The 20,888-nt window shown below is 48.9% G+C and overlaps 2 protein-coding genes across 2 annotated transcripts in view; both read right to left on the bottom strand.

Moving 5' to 3' along the window:
- Nucleotides 1-2,332: 2,332 nt before the first annotated feature.
- On the bottom strand, nucleotides 2,333-5,011 carry LOC139466617 (mucin-2-like). Its single transcript, XM_071248204.1, has 4 exons — nucleotides 4,984-5,011; nucleotides 4,594-4,846; nucleotides 3,240-4,557; nucleotides 2,333-3,202 (listed from the first exon to the last, which is right to left on the bottom strand). The coding sequence occupies exons 1-4, from the start codon at nucleotides 5,009-5,011 to the stop codon at nucleotides 2,333-2,335; spliced, it is 2,469 nt and encodes an 822-aa protein (XP_071104305.1).
- The window catches only part of LOC139467160 (uncharacterized), a 38,322-nt gene continuing 21,896 nt past the window's right edge, over nucleotides 4,463-20,888 (bottom strand). The window contains exons 3-6 of the mRNA XM_071248880.1: nucleotides 20,154-20,306; nucleotides 18,361-18,479; nucleotides 16,873-17,051; nucleotides 4,463-5,469 (exon numbers count right to left, since the gene is read on the bottom strand). Coding sequence (XP_071104981.1) covers nucleotides 5,343-5,469; nucleotides 16,873-17,051; nucleotides 18,361-18,479; nucleotides 20,154-20,306 — 578 coding nt within the window. The 3' untranslated portion in view covers nucleotides 4,463-5,342. The remainder of the gene's footprint in view (nucleotides 5,470-16,872; nucleotides 17,052-18,360; nucleotides 18,480-20,153; nucleotides 20,307-20,888) is intronic.

The following is a 20,888-nucleotide window of genomic DNA, read 5'->3' as shown; positions in this document are numbered from 1 at the left end:
CCTTCGGAAAGCAGTGGCTGTAAATCTGTATACACCGGTGAATAATAATGTGTATAACAGCAGAAGGGTAAATAAACAAAGCACATGATATAGACCAGTATAAAAAATAAAACGTAACAATACGCAGTGATAACATTGTATATAGTCAACATCCCGTGACCAATCAGTCACCATCAACATCAATAGTAGAAATCTCCAACAATTACTTCTAGTATAATCATGAAAGACCTTTTCCCTTAACATAGAAATGACAAAGTATCAGCTTGCTGCAGTGTGGGTGAATGTTTGGGTCATTAACAAAGACACAACTATACATGAGAGGTTTTTGTATTGGTGATGAATCCCACATTCAGTATCCCCCGAGCATTCATCTTCCTGAGGCAAGAGGTTAACAGACTATAAAAGTTCAGTTTCCACCCTTGCCGAACTAGGCTGGAATTCCTGGGCTCGTCGCCACCTGCGGCTATTACCAGTAACGACCCTTTTAAGCCTCTCCTATGGACCAATCAGATTCCATCACTTGTGTTTGCTTCACACAAAATTGTGCGCCCAGTCCAGACGATCTGATCGATAATCAAGATCTCTATTGTGATAAAACAGGTCTTACATCGCGAAATGCATCAAATCACATAAGCACCTTGATTAAAAACATGAAAAGATTTGGAAAATATCTGCTGACAACGATTTGACGGTGCACATGCTTTGCAAATCCTGCAATCAACCGAAATCTGCATGACAGTTTACAAACCGGATTTCGATTTCGGTTCACGATTTTGATAGGACTATGCATAGACTCGTTAGTCCAGCCAAAATGTAACTCCATAATACCAGCGTAGTTCAGCAAGGGTTGGAAACTGGACTTTTATAGTCAGTTAACTCGCTTGCCTCGGGAAGATGCTGAGCATTGTACCCATTGGTATATTGCTGTTCCTTGCACAAGCCAGACATCTCCAGAGTGCTCAATGACAAGGGGAGATAACACATACTACAGTGATTAATTTGGCAATAAAATTCTTTTGTATCATTTACATTTGTGTAGCAATAGATATTTGGCAAATATTGTTCACCTTTGGCTAAAGTAAATTTAGTATGGACTGGTGAGAAAGATGAGTTTAGTGACCCAGTTTCTTGGCTTTGGATTAAATAGCAGATCATTACAAACAAGGGAGCTAACTTTGCATAGTAAATACACCAATGTGTTAACACAAAATGGGTAGAAAAAGGTTGTTAATATTGTGAATAGTTAAGATGATAAATATGGCTTTAACACCTCTCCAACACTGACAACCAGTTCACGACAGCACCAGGAACATACTGAGTGGCTGCAGATAGGAATAATGCACACCACATCAATACATGAATTGTACACTTGCATCCTGTCTATTCCTAAAGCAATGGCAACAATATCTTTAGGCTAGCATACACTGGGTTACAGGTGGACTAACGTTTAGACTCTGAAATGAAAATATCTTAAGATTTTGTGTTAAGTTGTCTTTAAAATATCACAGAAAGGAGCCCAGAAACCTTCATTAATGAGGGAGAAAAGTTGGTCTGGCTGGTGAGTGAGTATGATCTTACACCGCTTTTAGAAATATCACGGCAGGGGACACCAGAAATGGGCTTCACACATAGTACCCATGGCAGGAATCGAAGCCAGGTCTTCGGAGTGACGAGTGAACGCTTTAACCACTGGGTTACCCGACAGTCCAAGGTGTGGTCAGAAACAAACACATCGATCATGTTGTAGTTGCAACCTCTGAAGGAGGAAAGTAGGTGTGGCCAGAAACAAACACATCAACCAGGCTGTAGTTTGTTGTTTAACGCCACACTCCGCAATATTCCAGCTATATGACAGCAGTCTGCAAATAATCAAGTCTGGACCAGACAATCCTGTGATTGACATCATGGGCATCAATCCATGTAATTGGGATCAATGACATGCATCAGTGAGCCTGACAAGCCTCTTATGACAAGCATAGTCGCCTCAGGCTGTAGTTGCAACATCTGATGGACGAAAGTAGGTGTCGCCATTGACCTGTAGGTGCATACGTGTCTTGCTGCCTCCAGGGATTGCTCACTACATACAACATATAGACAGGTTCCAGGGTATATTGAATTTCAAACGATATTATTTTTTAACATATATTTTTCAACAATAAATTGATTTTTTTCTTCTAGTAGTTCCACTAAAGTGAAAATGCAAAGGTGTATATGATCAACAGTAATCACACAGATAACATTTGAAAGATATGCCGAAGATGATAAATATCATAAACATACACAAACATGTGAAGCCAAGTACCTGGAGGCACGAAACGTCTGACTCAGAATTTCAGAATCTCAGACCTGGACTCTTCAAAGGGGACCAGTACATGCTTTCTGTGTGATCTACATCTCTTCCCTGTCTCCTCCATGTCCTCATGTAATCTGATGTTGCACAGCTACACTTGTGGGTGGGGATTACGGAGGTGACTATGGGGGTTGGGTCGGGGTGTGGCTGGCTGGGAGAGGAGGAGGGGGAGAGAGGATGGCTGATTGCAGAGGTGACTATGGAGGTGGGGGTGCGGCTGATTGCAGAGGTGACTATGGGGGTATGGGTGGGGGTGCGGCTGATTGCCGAGGTGACTATGGGGGTGGGTGTGGGGGTGGGGCTGATTGCAGAGGTGACTATGGGGGTGGGGGTGGGGGTGGGTCTGATTGCCGAGGTGACTATGGGGGTGGGGGTGGGGGTGCGGTTGATTGCGGAGGTGACTATGGGGGTGGGGGTGCGGCTGATTGCCGAGGTGACTATGGGGGTGGGGGTGGGTGTGGGGGTGGGGCTGATTGCCAAGGTGACTATGGGGGTGGGGGTGGGGGTGCGGCTGATTGCAGAGGTGACTATGGGGGTGGGGGTGTGGCTGATTGCGGAGGTGACTATGGGGGTATGGGTGGGGGTGCGGCTGATTGCCGAGGTGACTATGGGGGTGGGGGTGGGGGTGGGGGTGGGGCTGATTGCCGAGGTGACTATGGGGGTGGGGGTGCGGCCGATTGCCGAGGTGACTATGGGGGTGGGGGTGGGGGTGGGGCTGATTGCGGAGGTGACTATGGGGGTGGGGGTGGGGGTGCGGCTGATTGCGGAGGTGACTATGGGGGTGGGGGTGCGGCTGATTGTGGAGGTGACTATGGGGGTGGGGGGTGGGGGTGCGGCTGATTGCGGAGGTGACTATGGAGGTGGGGGTGCGGCTGATTGCGGAGGTGACTATGGGGGTGGGGGTGGGGGTGGGGCTGATTGCCAAGGTGACTATGGGGGTGGGGGTGGGGGTGCGGTTGATTGCGGAGGTGACTATGGGGGTGGGGGTGCGGCTGATTGCCGAGGTGACTATGGGGGTGGGTGTGGGGGTGGGGCTGATTGCAGAGGTGACTATGGGGGTGGGGGTGGGGGTGGGGCTGATTGCCGAGGTGACTATGGGGGTGGGGGTGGGGGTGCGGCTGATTGCGGAGGTGACTATGGGGGTGGGGGTGCGGCTGATTGCCGAGGTGACTATGGGGGTGGGGGTGGGTGTGGGGGTGGGGCTGATTGCCAAGGTGACTATGGGGGTGGGGGTGGGGGTGCGGCTGATTGCGGAGGTGACTATGGGGGTGGGGGTGCGGCTGATTGCGGAGGTGACTATGGGGGTATGGGTGGGGGTGCGGCTGATTGCCGAGGTGACTATGGGGGTGGGGGTGGGGATGGGGGTGGGGCTGATTGCCGAGGTGACTATGGGGTTGGGGGTGCGGCTGATTGCTGAGGTGACTATGGGGGTGGGTGTGGGGGTGGGGCTGATTGCGGAGGTGACTATGGGGGTGGGGGTGCGGCTGATTGCGGAGGTGACTATGGGGGTGGGGGTGCGGCTGATTGTGGAGGTGACTATGGGGGTGGGGGTGGGGGTGCGGCTGATTGCGGAGGTGACTATGGGGGTGGGGGTGCGGCTGATTGCGGAGGTGACTATGGGGGTGGGGGTGGGGGTGGGGGTGCGGCTGATTGCGGAGGTGACTATGGGCGTGGGGGTGCGGCTGATTGCCGAGGTGACTATGGGGGTGGGTGTGGGGGTGGGGCTGATTGCGGAGGTGACTATGGGGGTGGGGGTGGGGGTGCGGCTGATTGCGGAGGTGACTATGGGGGTGGGGGTGCGGCTGATTGCGGAGGTGACTATGGGGTTTGGGTCGGGGTGTGGCTGGCTGGGAGAGGAGGAGGGGGTGAGAGGATGGCTGATTGCAGAGGTGACTATGGAGGTGGGGGTGCGGCTGATTGCAGAGGTGACTATGGGGGTATGGGTGGGGGTGCGGCTGATTGCCGAGGTGACTATGGGGGTGGGTGTGGGGGTGGGGCTGATTGCGGAGGTGACTATGGGGGTGGGGGTGGGGGTGCGGCTGATTGCGGAGGTGACTATAGGGGTGGGGGTGCGGCTGATTGTGGAGGTGACTATGGGGGTGGGGGTGGGGGTGCGACTGATTGCGGAGGTGACTATGGGGGTGGGGGTGCGGCTGATTGCGGAGGTGACTATGGGGGTGGGGGTGGGGGTGCGGCTGATTGCGGAGGTGACTATGGGCGTGGGGGTGCGGCTGATTGCGGAGGTGACTATGGGGTTTGGGTCGGGGTGTGGCTGGCTGGGAGAGGAGGAGGGGGTGAGAGGATGACTGATTGCGGAGGTGACTATGGGGGTGGGGGTGGGGGTGCTGCTGATTGCGGAGGTTAATAGGGTGACTAGGTGTGGTTGTAATGCCCTGGTGTGTTTTCTCGATAGTAGTGGTGTGGGTAGTGATGGGGGCTGTGGATGGTGACGAGTGTTTGGTTGGTAATGGTGGTGGAGATACACATGACAAAAACCTTTTCAAAACTGGGCCCCCATCTTAAAAGGAAGGTATAGTTATCATCAGCTTGAGGATAAAAGCCTTAAATACTTTTTGACAAACAAATGTTTTAATGAAATTGTTCCACCTCAAGACCGTGACTTTGACCTTGACCTTGGACCTTGGCAGCAGGGGTCTCCATGGAAACCAGATGTAAAGAGATGATGCATTGCACAGTCACTGCAAACAATGCAAGGCTATGCGTACAATAAGTGCATCATGCAAGCACATCGATCACAGCCACAAAACAGGTCTGTCACCTTGGCAACTACTCTGACCTATTGGGCTCAGAACAATCTGAACTCTTCGGTTCCCCCCTCAAGGTCAGGTATTGATACAAAAGACATGTTGCCATGGTTACAGGAATTTATGCAAAGGCAGCTGTAGGCAGAAATCACAGATATTGCTGACATTAAAACATACTAGGTTGGGATAAATTGCAGACATAGAAACCAATCAGATATGTTGTACTATCATGACTTGTTGAGTGACCAATCATATTCATTGAACTTGACAGCAACTGTTCCTTGCGTCTCCAGCTTCAGGAGCAGGATGTTGGCCCGGTCTTGGATGCCTGGCTCCAGGTGAGGGATCACCCATCTACAAGAGGAATACACATAGGATCACCCATCTACAAGAGGAATACACATAGGATCACCCATCTACAAGAGGAATACACATAGGATCACCCATCTACAAGAGGAATACACATAGGATCACCCATCTACAAGAGGAATACACATAGGATCACCCACCTACAAGGGGAATACACATAGGATCACCCATCTACAAGGGGAATACACATAGGATCACCCACCTACAAGGGGAATACACATAGGATCACCCATCTACAAGAGGAATACACATAGGATCACCCATCTACAAGAGGAATACACATAGGATCACCCACCTACAAGGGGAATACACATAGGATCACCCATCTACAAGGGGAATACACATAGGATCACCCACCTACAAGGGGAATACACATAGGATCACCCATCTACAAGAGGAATACACATAGGATCACCCATCTACAACAGGAATACACATGGGATCACCCATCTACAAGGGGAATACACATAGGATCACCCACCTACAAGGGGAATACACATAGGATCACCCATCTACAAGGGGAATACACATAGGATCACCCATCTACAACAGGAATACACATAGGATCACCCATCTACAAGGGGAATACACATAGGATCACCCATCTACAAGGGGAATACACATAGGATCACCCATCTACAAGAGGAATACACATAGGATCACCCATCTACAAGAGGAATACACATAGGATCACCCATCTACAAGAGGAATACACATAGGATCACCCATCTACAAGAGGAATACACATAGGATCACCCATCTACAAGAGGAATACACATAGGATCACCCATCTACAAGAGGAATACACATAGGATCACCCATCTACAAGAGGAATACACATAGGATCACCCATCTACAAGAGGAATACACATAGGATCACCCATCTACAAGGGGAATACACATAGGATCACCCATCTACAAGAGGAATACACATAGGATCACCCATCTACAAGGGGAATACACATAGGATCACCCATCTACAAGGGGAATACACATAGGATCACCCATCTACAAGGGGAATACACATAGGATCACCCATCTACAAGGGGAATACACATAGGATCACCCATCTACAAGAGGAATACACATAGGATCACCCATCTACAAGGGGAATACACATAGGATCACCCATCTACAAGGGGAATACACATAGGATCACCCATCTACAAGGGGAATACACATAGGATCACCCATCTACAAGGGGAATACACATAGGATCACCCATCTACAACAGGAATACACATAGGATCACCCATCTACAAGGGGAATACACATAGGATCACCCATCTACAAGGGGAATACACATAGGATCACCCATCTACAAGAGGAATACACATAGGATCACCCATCTACAAGAGGAATACACATAGGATCACCCATCTACAAGAGGAATACACATAGGATCACCCATCTACAAGAGGAATACACATAGGATCACCCATCTACAAGAGGAATACACATAGGATCACCCATCTACAAGAGGAATACACATAGGATCACCCATCTACAAGAGGAATACACATAGGATCACCCATCTACAAGAGGAATACACATAGGATCACCCATCTACAAGGGGAATACACATAGGATCACCCATCTACAAGAGGAATACACATAGGATCACCCATCTACAAGAGGAATACACATAGGATCACCCATCTACAAGAGGAATACACATAGGATCACCCATCTACAAGGGGAATACACATAGGATCACCCATCTACAAGAGGAATACACATAGGATCACCCATCTACAACAGGAATACACATGGGATCACCCATCTACAAGAGGAATACACATAGGATCACCCATCTACAAGGGGAATACACATAGGATCACCCATCTACAAGAGGAATACACATAGGATCACCCATCTACAAGGGGAATACACATAGGATCACCCACCTACAAGAGGAATACACATAGGATCACCCATCTACAAGAGGAATACACATAGGATCACCCATCTACAAGAGGAATACACATAGGATCACCCATCTACAAGGGGAATACACATAGGATCACCCATCTAAAAGAGGAATACACATAGGATCACCCATCTACAAGAGGAATACACATAGGATCACCCACCTACAAGAGGAATACACATAGGATCACCCATCTACAAGAGGAATACACATAGGATCACCCATCTACAAGAGGAATACACATAGGATCACCCATCTACAAGGGGAATACACATAGGATCACCCATCTACAAGAGGAATACACATAGGATCACCCATCTACAAGAGGAATACACATAGGATCACCCATCTACAAGAGGAATACACATAGGATCACCCATCTACAAGAGGAATACACATAGGATCACCCATCTACAAGGGGAATACACATAGGATCACCCATCTACAAGGGGAATACACATAGGATCACCCATCTACAAGGGGAATACACATAGGATCACCCATCTACAAGAGGAATACACATAGGATCACCCATCTACAAGGGGAATACACATAGGATCACCCACCTACAAGAGGAATACACATAGGATCACCCATCTACAAGGGGAATACACATAGGATCACCCATCTACAAGGGGAATACACATAGGATCACCCACCTACAAGAGGAATACACATAGGATCACCCATCTACAAGGGGAATACACATAGGATCACCCATCTACAAGGGGAATACACATAGGATCACCCACCTACAAGAGGAATACACATAGGATCACCCATCTACAAGGGGAATACACATAGGATCACCCATCTACAAGGGGAATACACATAGGATCACCCATCTACAAGAGGAATACACATAGGATCACCCATCTACAAGAGGAATACACATAGGATCACCCATCTACAAGGGGAATACACATAGGATCACCCATCTACAAGGGGAATACACATAGGATCACCCATCTACAAGAGGAATACACATAGGATCACCCATCTACAAGGGGAATACACATAGGATCACCCATCTACAAGGGGAATACACATAGGATCACCCATCTACAAGAGGAATACACATAGGATCACCCATCTACAAGAGGAATACACATAGGATCACCCATCTACAAGGGGAATACACATAGGATCACCCATCTACAAGGGGAATACACATAGGATCACCCATCTACAAGAGGAATACACATAGGATCACCCATCTACAAGGGGAATACACATAGGATCACCCATCTACAAGGGGAATACACATAGGATCACCCATCTACAAGAGGAATACACATAGGATCACCCATCTACAAGAGGAATACACATAGGATCACCCATCTACAAGGGGAATACACATAGCATCACCCATCTACAAGAGGAATACACATAGGATCACCCATCTACAAGGGGAATACACATAGGATCACCCATCTACAAGAGGAATACACATAGGATCACCCATCTACAAGAGGAATACACATAGGATCACCCATCTACAAGAGGAATACACATAGGATCACCCATCTACAAGAGGAATACACATAGGATCACCCATCTACAAGGAGAATACACATAGGATCACCCATCTACAAGAGGAATACACATAGGATCACCCATCTACAAGAGGAATACACATAGGATCACCCATCTACAAGAGGAATACACATAGGATCACCCACCTACAAGAGGAATACACATAGGATCACCCATCTACAAGAGGAATACACATAGGATCACCCATCTACAAGAGGAATACACATAGGATCACCCATCTACAAGAGGAATACACATAGGATCACCCATCTACAAGAGGAATACACATAGGATCACCCATCTACAAGAGGAATACACATAAGATCACCCATCTACAAGAGGAATACACATAAGATCACCCATCTACAAGAGGAATACACATAGGATCACCCATCTACAAGGGGAATACACATAAGATCACCCATCTACAAGAGGAATACACATAAGATCACCCATCTACAAGAGGAATACACATAAGATCACCCATCTACAAGAGGAATACACATAGGATCACCCATCTACAAGAGGAATACACATAGGATCACCCATCTACAAGAGGAATACACATAAGATCACCCATCTACAAGAGGAATACACATAGGATCACCCATCTACAAGGGGAATACACATAGGATCACCCATCTACAAGAGGAATACACATAGGATCACCCATCTACAAGAGGAATACACATAAGATCACCCATCTACAAGAGGAATACACATAAGATCACCCATCTACAAGAGGAATACACATAAGATCACCCATCTACAAGGGGAATACACATAGGATCACCCATCTACAAGGGGAATACACATAGGATCACCCATCTACAAGAGGAATACACATAGGATCACCCATCTACAAGGGGAATACACATAGGATCACCCATCTACAAGGGGAATACACATAGGATCACCCATCTACAAGAGGAATACACATAGGATCACCCATCTACAAGAGGAATACACATAGGATCACCCATCTACAAGGGGAATACACATAGGATCACCCATCTACAAGGGGAATACACATAGGATCACCCATCTACAAGAGGAATACACATAGGATCACCCATCTACAAGGGGAATACACATAGGATCACCCATCTACAAGGGGAATACACATAGGATCACCCATCTACAAGAGGAATACACATAGGATCACCCATCTACAAGAGGAATACACATAGGATCACCCATCTACAAGGGGAATACACATAGGATCACCCATCTACAAGAGGAATACACATAGGATCACCCATCTACAAGGGGAATACACATAGGATCACCCATCTACAAGAGGAATACACATAGGATCACCCATCTACAAGAGGAATACACATAGGATCACCCATCTACAAGAGGAATACACATAGGATCACCCATCTACAAGAGGAATACACATAGGATCACCCATCTACAAGAGGAATACACATAGGATCACCCATCTACAAGGAGAATACACATAGGATCACCCATCTACAAGAGGAATACACATAGGATCACCCATCTACAAGAGGAATACACATAGGATCACCCATCTACAAGAGGAATACACATAGGATCACCCACCTACAAGAGGAATACACATAGGATCACCCATCTACAAGAGGAATACACATAGGATCACCCATCTACAAGAGGAATACACATAGGATCACCCATCTACAAGAGGAATACACATAGGATCACCCATCTACAAGAGGAATACACATAGGATCACCCATCTACAAGAGGAATACACATAAGATCACCCATCTACAAGAGGAATACACATAAGATCACCCATCTACAAGAGGAATACACATAGGATCACCCATCTACAAGGGGAATACACATAAGATCACCCATCTACAAGAGGAATACACATAAGATCACCCATCTACAAGAGGAATACACATAAGATCACCCATCTACAAGAGGAATACACATAGGATCACCCATCTACAAGAGGAATACACATAGGATCACCCATCTACAAGAGGAATACACATAAGATCACCCATCTACAAGAGGAATACACATAGGATCACCCATCTACAAGGGGAATACACATAGGATCACCCATCTACAAGAGGAATACACATAGGATCACCCATCTACAAGAGGAATACACATAAGATCACCCATCTACAAGAGGAATACACATAAGATCACCCATCTACAAGAGGAATACACATAAGATCACCCATCTACAAGAGGAATACACATAGGATCACCCATCTACAAGAGGAATACACATAAGATCACCCATCTACAAGAGGAATACACATAGGATCACCCATCTACAAGAGGAATACACATAGGATCACCCATCTACAAGAGGAATACACATAAGATCACCCATCTACAAGAGGAATACACATAGGATCACCCATCTACAAGAGGAATACACATAGGATCACCCATCTACAAGAGGAATACACATAGGATCACCCATCTACAACGGGAATACACATAGGATCACCCATCTACAACGGGAATACACATAGGATCACCCATCTACAAGGGGAATACACATAGGATCACCCATCTACAAGAGGAATACACATAGGATCACCCACCTACAAGAGGAATACACATAGGATCACCCATCTACAACAGGAATACACATAGGATCACCCATCTACAAGAGGAATACACATAGGATCACCCATCTACAAGAGGAATACACATAGGATCACCCATCTACAACAGGAATACACATAGGATCACCCATCTACAAGGGGAATACACATAGGATCACCCATCTACAAGTGGAATACACATAGGATCACCCATCTACAAGAGGAATACACATAGGATTACCCACCTACAAGGGGAATACACATAGGATCACCCATCTACAAGGGGAATACACATAGGATCACCCATCTACAAGAGGAATACACATAGGATCACCCATCTACAAGAGGAATACACATAGGATCACCCATCTACAACAGGAATACACATAGGATCACCCATCTACAAGAGGAATACACATAGGATCACCCATCTACAAGAGGAATACACATAGGATCACCCATCTACAAGAGGAATACACATAGGATCACCCACCTACAAGAGGAATACACATAGGATCACCCATCTACAACAGGAATACACATAGGATCACCCATCTACAAGAGGAATACACATAGGATCACCCATCTACAAGAGGAATACACATAGGATCACCCATCTACAACAGGAATACACATAGGATCACCCATCTACAAGGGGAATACACATAGGATCACCCATCTACAAGTGGAATACACATAGGATCACCCATCTACAACAGGAATACACATAGGATCACCCATCTACAAGGGGAATACACATAGGATCACCCATCTACAAGAGGAATACACATAGGATCACCCACCTACAAGAGGAATACACATAGGATCACCCATCTACAACAGGAATACACATAGGATCACCCATCTACAAGAGGAATACACATAGGATCACCCATCTACAAGAGGAATACACATAGGATCACCCATCTACAACAGGAATACACATAGGATCACCCATCTACAAGGGGAATACACATAGGATCACCCATCTACAAGTGGAATACACATAGGATCACCCATCTACAAGAGGAATACACATAGGATTACCCACCTACAAGGGGAATACACATAGGATCACCCATCTACAAGGGGAATACACATAGGATCACCCATCTACAAGAGGAATACACATAGGATCACCCATCTACAAGGAGAATACACATAGGATCACCCATCTACAAGAGGAATACACATAGGATCACCCATCTACAAGAGGAATATACATAGGATCACCCATCTACAAGAGGAATACACATAGGATCACCCATCTACAACAGGAATACACATAGGATCACCCATCTACAACAGGAATACACATAGGATTACCCACCTACAAGAGGAATACACATAGGATCACCCATCTACAACAGGAATACACATAGGATCACCCATCTACAAGGGGAATACACATAGGATCACCCATCTACAAGGAAAATACACATAGGATCACCCTCTAAGAAGGATACACGCGGGATAATCCAGAAATAGGCTCACCCATCTACTGCACCCACCCACCTACTGCACCCACCCGCTGCACCCACCCATCTACTGCACCCACCCACCTGCTGCACCCACCCACCTTCTGCATCCACCCACCTACTGCATCCACCCACCTACTGCACCCACCCATCTACTGCACCCACCCACCTACTGCACCCACCCACCTTCTGCACCCACCCACCTACTGCACCCACCTGCTGCACCCACCTACTGCACCCACCCATCTACTGCACCCACCCATCTACTGCAACCACCCACCTTCTGCATCCACCCACCTACTGCAACCACCCACCTTCAGCATCCACCCACCTACTGCACCCACCCACCTACTGCACCCACCCATCTACTGCACCCACCCACCTACTGCACCCACCTTCTGCACCCACCCACCTACTGCACCCACCCACCTACTGCACCCACCCACCTTCTGCACCCACCCACCTACTGCACCCACCCACCTTCTGCATCCACCCACCTGCTGCACCCACCTACTGCACCCACCCATCTACTGCACCCACCCACCTACTGCACCCACCCACCTAATGCACCCACCCACCTACTGCACCCACCCATCTACTGCACCCACCCACCTACTGCAACCACCCACCTTCTGCATCCACCCACCTACTGCACCCACCCACCTACTGCACCCACCCACCTTCTGCACCCACCCACCTGCTGCACCCACCTACTGCACCCACCCATCTACTGCACCCACCCATCTACTGCAACCACCCACCTTCAGCATCCACCCACCTACTGCAACCACCCACCTTCAGCATCCACCCACCTACTGCACCCACCCACCTACTGCACCCACCCATCTACTGCACCCACCCACCTACTGCAACCATCCACCTTCTGCATCCACCCATCTACTGCACCCACCCACCTACTGCACCCATCCACCTACTGCACCCACCTGCTGCACCCACCTACTGCACCCACCCATCTACTGCACCCACCCATCTACTGCAACCACCCACCTTCTGCATCCACTCACCTACTGCACCCACCCACCTACTGCACCCACCTGCTGCACCCACCTACTGCATCCACCCATCTACTGCACCCACCCATCTACTGCACCCACCCACCTACTGCACCCACCTATCAACTGCACCCACCTACTGCACCCATCCACCTACTGCACCCACCTGCTGCACCCACCCATCTACTGCAACCACCCACCTTCTGCATCCACTCACCTACTGCACCCACCCACCTACTGCACCCACCTGCTGCACCCACCTACTGCATCCACCCATCTACTGCACCCACCCATCTACTGCAACCACCCACCTTCTGCATCCACTCACCTACTGCACCCACCCATCTACTGCACCCACCTGCTGCTCCCATCTACTGCACCCATCTACTGCACCCATCTAGTGCACCCACCTGCTGCACCCATCTAGTGCACCCACCTGCTGCACCCACCTGCTGCACCCATCTGCTGCACCCACCTGCTGCGCCAATCTGCTGCACCCATCTGCTGCACCCACCTGCTGCACCCATCTGCTGCGCCCATCTGCTGCACCCATCTTCTGCACCCATCTAGTGCACCCATCTGTTGCACCCACCTGCTGCACCCACCTGCTGCACCCACCTGCTGCGCCCATCTACTGCACCCATCTGCTGCACCCACCTGCTGCGCCCATCTGCTGCACCCATCTGCTGCACCCATCTGCTGCACCCATCTTCTGCACCCATCTAGTGCACCCACCTGCTGCGCCCACCTGCTGCGCCCATCTGCTGCACCCATCTGTTGCACCCACCTGCTGCACCCATCTACTGCACCCATCTACTGCACCCATCTGTTGCACCCACCTGCTGCACCCACCTGCTGCACCCACCTGCTGCGCCCATCTACTGCACCCATCTGCTGCACCCACCTGCTGCGCCCATCTGCTGCACCCATCTGCTGCACCCATCTGCTGCACCCATCTTCTGCACCCATCTAGTGCACCCACCTGCTGCGCCCACCTGCTGCGCCCATCTGCTGCACCCATCTGTTGCACCCACCTGTTGCACCCACCTGCTGCACCCATCTACTGCACCCATCTACTGCACCCACCTGTTGCACCCACCTGCTGCGCCCATCTGCTGCACCCACCTGCTGCACCCATCTGCTGCACCCATCTGCTGCACCCATCTGCTGCACCCATCTTCTGCACCCATCTAGTGCACCCACCTGCTGCGCCCACCTGCTGCGCCCATCTGCTGCACCCATCTGTTGCACCCACCTGTTGCACCCACCTGCTGCACCCATCTACTGCACCCATCTACTGCACCCACCTGTTGCACCCACCTGCTGCGCCCATCTGCTGCACCCACCTGCTGCACCCATCTGCTGCGCCCATCTGCTGCACCCACCTGCTGCACCCATCTGCTGCACCCATCTGCTGCGCCCATCTGCTGCACCCACCTGCTGCACCCATCTGCTGCGCCCATCTACTGCACCCATCTGCTGCACCCACCTGCTGCACCCATCTGCTGCGCCCATCTGCTGCACCCATCTGCTGCACCCATCTGCTGCACCCATCTTCTGCACCCATCTAGTGCACCCATCTGCTGCACCCACCTGCTGCGCCCATCTGCTGCACCCATCTGCTGCACCCATCTGCTGCACCCATCTTCTGCACCCATCTAGTGCACCCACCTGCTGCGCCCACCTGCTGCGCCCATCTGCTGCACCCATCTGTTGCACCCACCTGTTGCACCCACCTGCTGCACCCATCTACTGCACCCATCTACTGCACCCACCTGTTGCACCCACCTGCTGCGCCCATCTGCTGCACCCACCTGCTGCTCCCATCTACTGCACCCATCTAGTGCACCCACCTGCTGCACCCACCTGCTGCGCCCATCTACTGCACCCATCTGCTGCACCCACCTGCTGCACCCATCTGCTGCACCCATCTGCTGCGCCCATCTGCTGCACCCACCTGCTGCACCCATCTGCTGCACCCATCTGCTGCGCCCATCTGCTGCACCCACCTGCTGCACCCATCTGCTGCGCCCATCTGCTGCACCCATCTGCTGCACCCATCTGCTGCACCCACCTGCTGCGCCCACCTGCTGCGCCCATCTGCTGCGCCCATCTGCTGCACCCACCTGCTGCACCCACCTGCTGCACCCATCTGCTGCACCCATCTGCTGCGCCCATCTGCGCACCCATCTGCTGCACCCATCTGCTGCACCCATATACTGCTCCCATCTGCTGCACCCATCTAGTGCACCCACCTGCTGCACCCACCCATCTACTGCAACCAGCTATTGCATCAATCTACTGCACCCACCTGCTGCACCTATGTACTGCACCCATCTGCTGCACCTATGTACTGCACCCATCTGCTGCACCTATGTACTGTACCCAACTACTGCTCCCATCTGTTGCACCCATCGAGTGCACCCATCTACTGCAAATATGTACTGCACCCATCTGCTGCACCCACCTGCTGCACCCATCTGCTGCACCCATCTGCTGCACCCACCTGCTGCACCCATCTGCTGCACCCATCTGCTGCACCCACCTGCTGCTCCCATCTGCTGCACCCACCTGCTGCTCCCATCTGCTGCACCCACCTGCTGCTCCCACCTGCTGCACCCATCTACTGCACCCATCTGCTGCACCCACCCATCTACTGCAACCAGCTATTGCAACCAGCTACTGCTCCTAACCATGTACTGCACCCATCTACTGCACCCATCTACTACTCACCCATCTGCTGCACCCACCCATCTACTGCAACCAGCTACCGCACCTATCCATGTACTGCACCCATCAAGACCCTGGGACTACAGACCAGTAGGTCCTCCGCCAACTCCAGAACACAAGCCCCTTCACCCTACCTGATGACATCCGTATCGATCTTGCCGAAGTCCTCTCGATACCATTGGAACAACTTGGACAACCAGATCTCGTTACTCTCCGTGAACATGGACACTTCCTGTTTACAGAAGTTCCTGCACGCCCCCTCCAGCGCTTGCTCCAGGTTGTCCTCGGTGTAGACCTGGATGGCTGGGCAAGACTGCAACACCACAGTGATGGGTAGATTAAACAACAAATTGTTTGCACCCAGCAGGGCTTGCTACTTTCAAAAGTTACTGGCCCTTCTCCAAATCACAAGGGATAATTATTTCCAGGTTTCATCCATAAAGGATTTTATTAATGTAAGTTCTCATTTAATTCTCGGATTCTGATTAAATGTATCGTAAAAAGTATGTGATTTTAATTGGGTAGAATGATTCGATAACTGTGATTGTTTGTGGCTGTAAGGGGGTTGAAGTATCGTAAAATAATTGTTCCCCTGAGAGGGTGCGTAAGTACTACTTCCTTCAAAGTATGTTTCATTTTCCTGGATTTTAATCATCGAATGCGTGTTGTTTTTTAAATACTTTGGCTTCAAATGTCTAACAATCACCAGTGGCCAGAGGGATGGTGTAAATCCTGCTGGGGTACCATGCAGGAAGCAGATGTACCGTAAGTCCCCATGGTCCCTAGTATGGTGTCCTAACTTTGGTTGCTGGTGATCTCTAGCCCATTTTTACAATGTATTGTTCAGAATAGTCACATTCTCATGGTAACATGCTAGTTTAGAATCTACATCTGTGATAGTCTAGTGCTTTGTATTATTACTGTATAACTGGATTTAGTCACTATATGGCTGAAATATTGCCCATGTGACTTTAAATCTTGACTCACTCACTCACTCACTCACCCAAACTAACTGTCCCCAAACTAAATGAGGACACAACTGAATTACCCACTGGGCTCCATAACTATAGGACTCCTCACCCCTAACACCCCTAAATTTTGGCTTCTATTTACCATATTTCATTGTAATTTTCTGAGCTAATAAAGATGTTTATGGACAGAACATTACAAAATGGCCGCCAGTTGTGTCATGCTACTAAGATTATCTTTGAGCTAACCATTAACACGACCACATCGCCCCTAAATATTTTCTCATGGAAATAACATGATTCACGAGCACTGTCCAATTAAAAACATTAAACATATGTTTCAGCAAAGACTTTCATAATTTTAACTGACCATGGGCCAATAGACCAGCATGTTAATGGACCCATGAGTTAAACTCAAGTCACCCAGTCTGTCAGGGCAAGCTATCTGTGAAAGTCACCCCACTCCAGCAGGTCAACAAAGTCATGCAGGAATTAGGTTCCTCTCATTGATGGCCCCACAGACTAAGAGTTTCCTACCTTGGGCCCCACAGACTAAGAGTTACCTACCCTGGCCCCAGTGACTAAGAGTTACCTACCGTGGCCCCACAGACTAAGAGTTTCCTACCCTGGCCCCAGTGACTAAGAGTTACCTACCTTGGCCCCACAGACTAAGGCAAAGTGTATCCGAGGGTCAGGGGTCAGCATTGTGTACTTCAACCGGGGATCCTTCGGACCAAACTGTGGGTCTATGGAAGCAGGATGCGCCCTGTTCCCTGGCAACAAATCAACCATTGCATCATTCATTCACACTAGAATCAAGAGGACAAAGGCATTGATATCCCCCACAATAGTAAATATTTTTAGGAATATGTCAGCTAGTTATATATATATTTATACATTGTTGACATGTAAACTTAAATAATAATTTTTTCAAAAGTAAAAAATTATCAAAAGACACCAGTTCACGGCTAGACCTATCTGTGTGCTGAATTTGCTGATGAAATATTGTTCAGTTTTTAAATTCTGAAATTTCTACTGAAAACACAACTGAAATTTCCAGCCAGTCAAAACTGTTGCAATGGAAACTTTCAAAAATATATTTTCCAAAATTCCTAATCTATCAATAGGTACCACAAGACCTAATTATGTGCCAATTTTGGCGAAGAAACATTTACATTTTTTTAGATCTGCTCTGGAAACGAGCACTACCGCCATTTCCAGCCAGTCAAAGTGTGAAGATCTACCTCGGGGGACCTTGCTCAATGTCATCCAGTGTGAAGACCTACCTCGGAGCACCTTGCTCAATGTCATCCAGAGTGAAGACCTACTTCTGAGCACCTTGCTCAATGTCATCCAGAGTGAAGACCTACTTCTGAGCACCTTGCTCAATGTCATCCAGAGTGAAGACCTACCTCGGAGCACCTTGTTTAATGTCATCCAGTGTGAAGACCTACCTCGGAGCACCTTGCTCAATGACATCCAGTGTGAAGATCTACCTCAGGGCACCTTGTTTAATGACATCCAGATTGAAGACCTACCTCGGGGCACCTTGTTTAATGTCATCCAGTGTGGAGATCTACCTCGGGGCACCTTATTTAATGTCATCCAGTGTGGAGATCTACCTCGGGGCACCTTGTTTAATGTCATCCAGTGTGGAGATCTACCTCGGGGCATCTTGTTTAATGTCATCCAGTGTGAAGACCTACCTCTGAGCACCTTGCTCAATGTCATCCAGAGTGAAGACCTACCTCGGAGCACCCCATGTTCAATGTCGTCCAGAGTCAAGACCTACCTCGGAGCACCCCATGCTCAATGTCGTCCAGTGTGAAGATCTACCTCTGAGCACCTTGTTCAACGTCGTCCAGTGTGAAGACCTACCTCGGAGCACCCCATGCTCAATGTCGTACAGAGTCAAGACCTACCTCTGAGCACCCCATGTTCAGTGTCGTCCAGAGTCAAGACCTACCTCTGAGCACCCCATGTTCAATGTCGTCCAGAGTCAAGACCTACCTCGGAGCACCCCATGCTCAATGTCGTCCAGTGTGAAGATCTACCTCTGAGCACCTTGTTCAATGTCGTCCAGTGTGAAGACCTACCTCGGAGCACCCCATGCTCAATGTCGTACAGAGTCAAGACCTACCTCTGAGCACCCCATGTTCAATGTCGTCCAGAGTCAAGACCTACCTCTGAGCACCCCATGTTCAATGTCATCCAGAGTCAAGACCTACCTCTGAGCACCCCATGTTCAATCTCGTCCAGAGTCAAGACCTACCTCGGAGCACCCCATGTTCAATGTCATCCAGAGTCAAGACCTACCTCTGAGCACCCCATGTTCAATGTCGTCCAGAGTGAGGCCTACCTCGGAGCACACCATGTTCAAAGTCGTCCAGAGTGAAGACCTACCTCGGAGCACCCCATGTTCAATGTCGTCCAGAGTGAAGACCTACCTCGGAGCACCCCATGTTCAATGTCGTCCAGAGTGAAGACCAGCCCTGCAATCTTGTACGCTGTAGTCTTCCAGAACTGATTTACTTTGAGCACCGAGTCTGGGAGCACCAGTTCCTCCACCAAGCCGTGGATGGTTAATGCATTATAGATGTCTGGGAGGAAAGTCAAGGTCACATCACAACAAAATACTGAACCCAGGGTGAATAACAAGACAAAAAACGTCATCCTATCCCCCTCCACGGGGCAGATTAGATTTGTGTTTGTTCATATTCGTATTCGACGTAATAAGTGCCCCACTCTAATAAGTACCATGGCCATATTTGCTAATATATTGGCTAGTGAACAAACCCAATTAGCACCCTTCGTGTGTTATATGCACCCTTAATTACGGGAAATTAAATTCTGGAAAAATATATCTGGCTTGTCTAACACACACAGACTTTTCTTTTGTATCACTTCGGGCTGTCAGTCTAAACCACAAAATGTACGATCTTTCAACTCTTTCACCAAAATTATATTCTAATAAGAGCCCCCTCTTTCTAATTTCGAGAGCGCCCTGGGCGCTTATTGCGTCGAATACGCTAGTGAATAACATGGAAGTTAATGTTGACTATAAAAACAAGGCATCAGACAAAGCCCCCGGCCCTCACATTTGAAAAAACAAATCATCTGACTGTTGCGTTAAGTCTAACTTGGTAAGAAACTTGCTACCTATCTGTCTGTCCATACACAAG

This window comes from Haliotis cracherodii, unplaced genomic scaffold, assembly GCF_022045235.1.
Source record: "Haliotis cracherodii isolate W230 unplaced genomic scaffold, xgHalCrac1.p SCAF_19, whole genome shotgun sequence".
Lineage (NCBI taxonomy): Eukaryota > Metazoa > Mollusca > Gastropoda > Lepetellida > Haliotidae > Haliotis > Haliotis cracherodii.
This window is presented reverse-complemented; position numbering and strand designations above follow the sequence as displayed.

Excerpts from the sequence above, each read along its gene's own strand:
- LOC139466617 (XM_071248204.1), bottom strand. The coding sequence starts at position 5,011 with ATGGAGACCCCTGCTGCCAAGGTCCAAG. Across the intron at positions 4,847-4,983 it reads CCCTGCTGCCAAGGTCCAAG|GTTTTTGTCATGTGTATCTC; the intron begins GTCAAGGTCAAA and ends AGTTTTGAAAAG. Across the intron at positions 4,558-4,593 it reads GACCCAAACCCCATAGTCAC|CTCCGCAATCAGCCGCACCC; the intron begins CTCCGCAATCAG and ends GCCCATAGTCAC.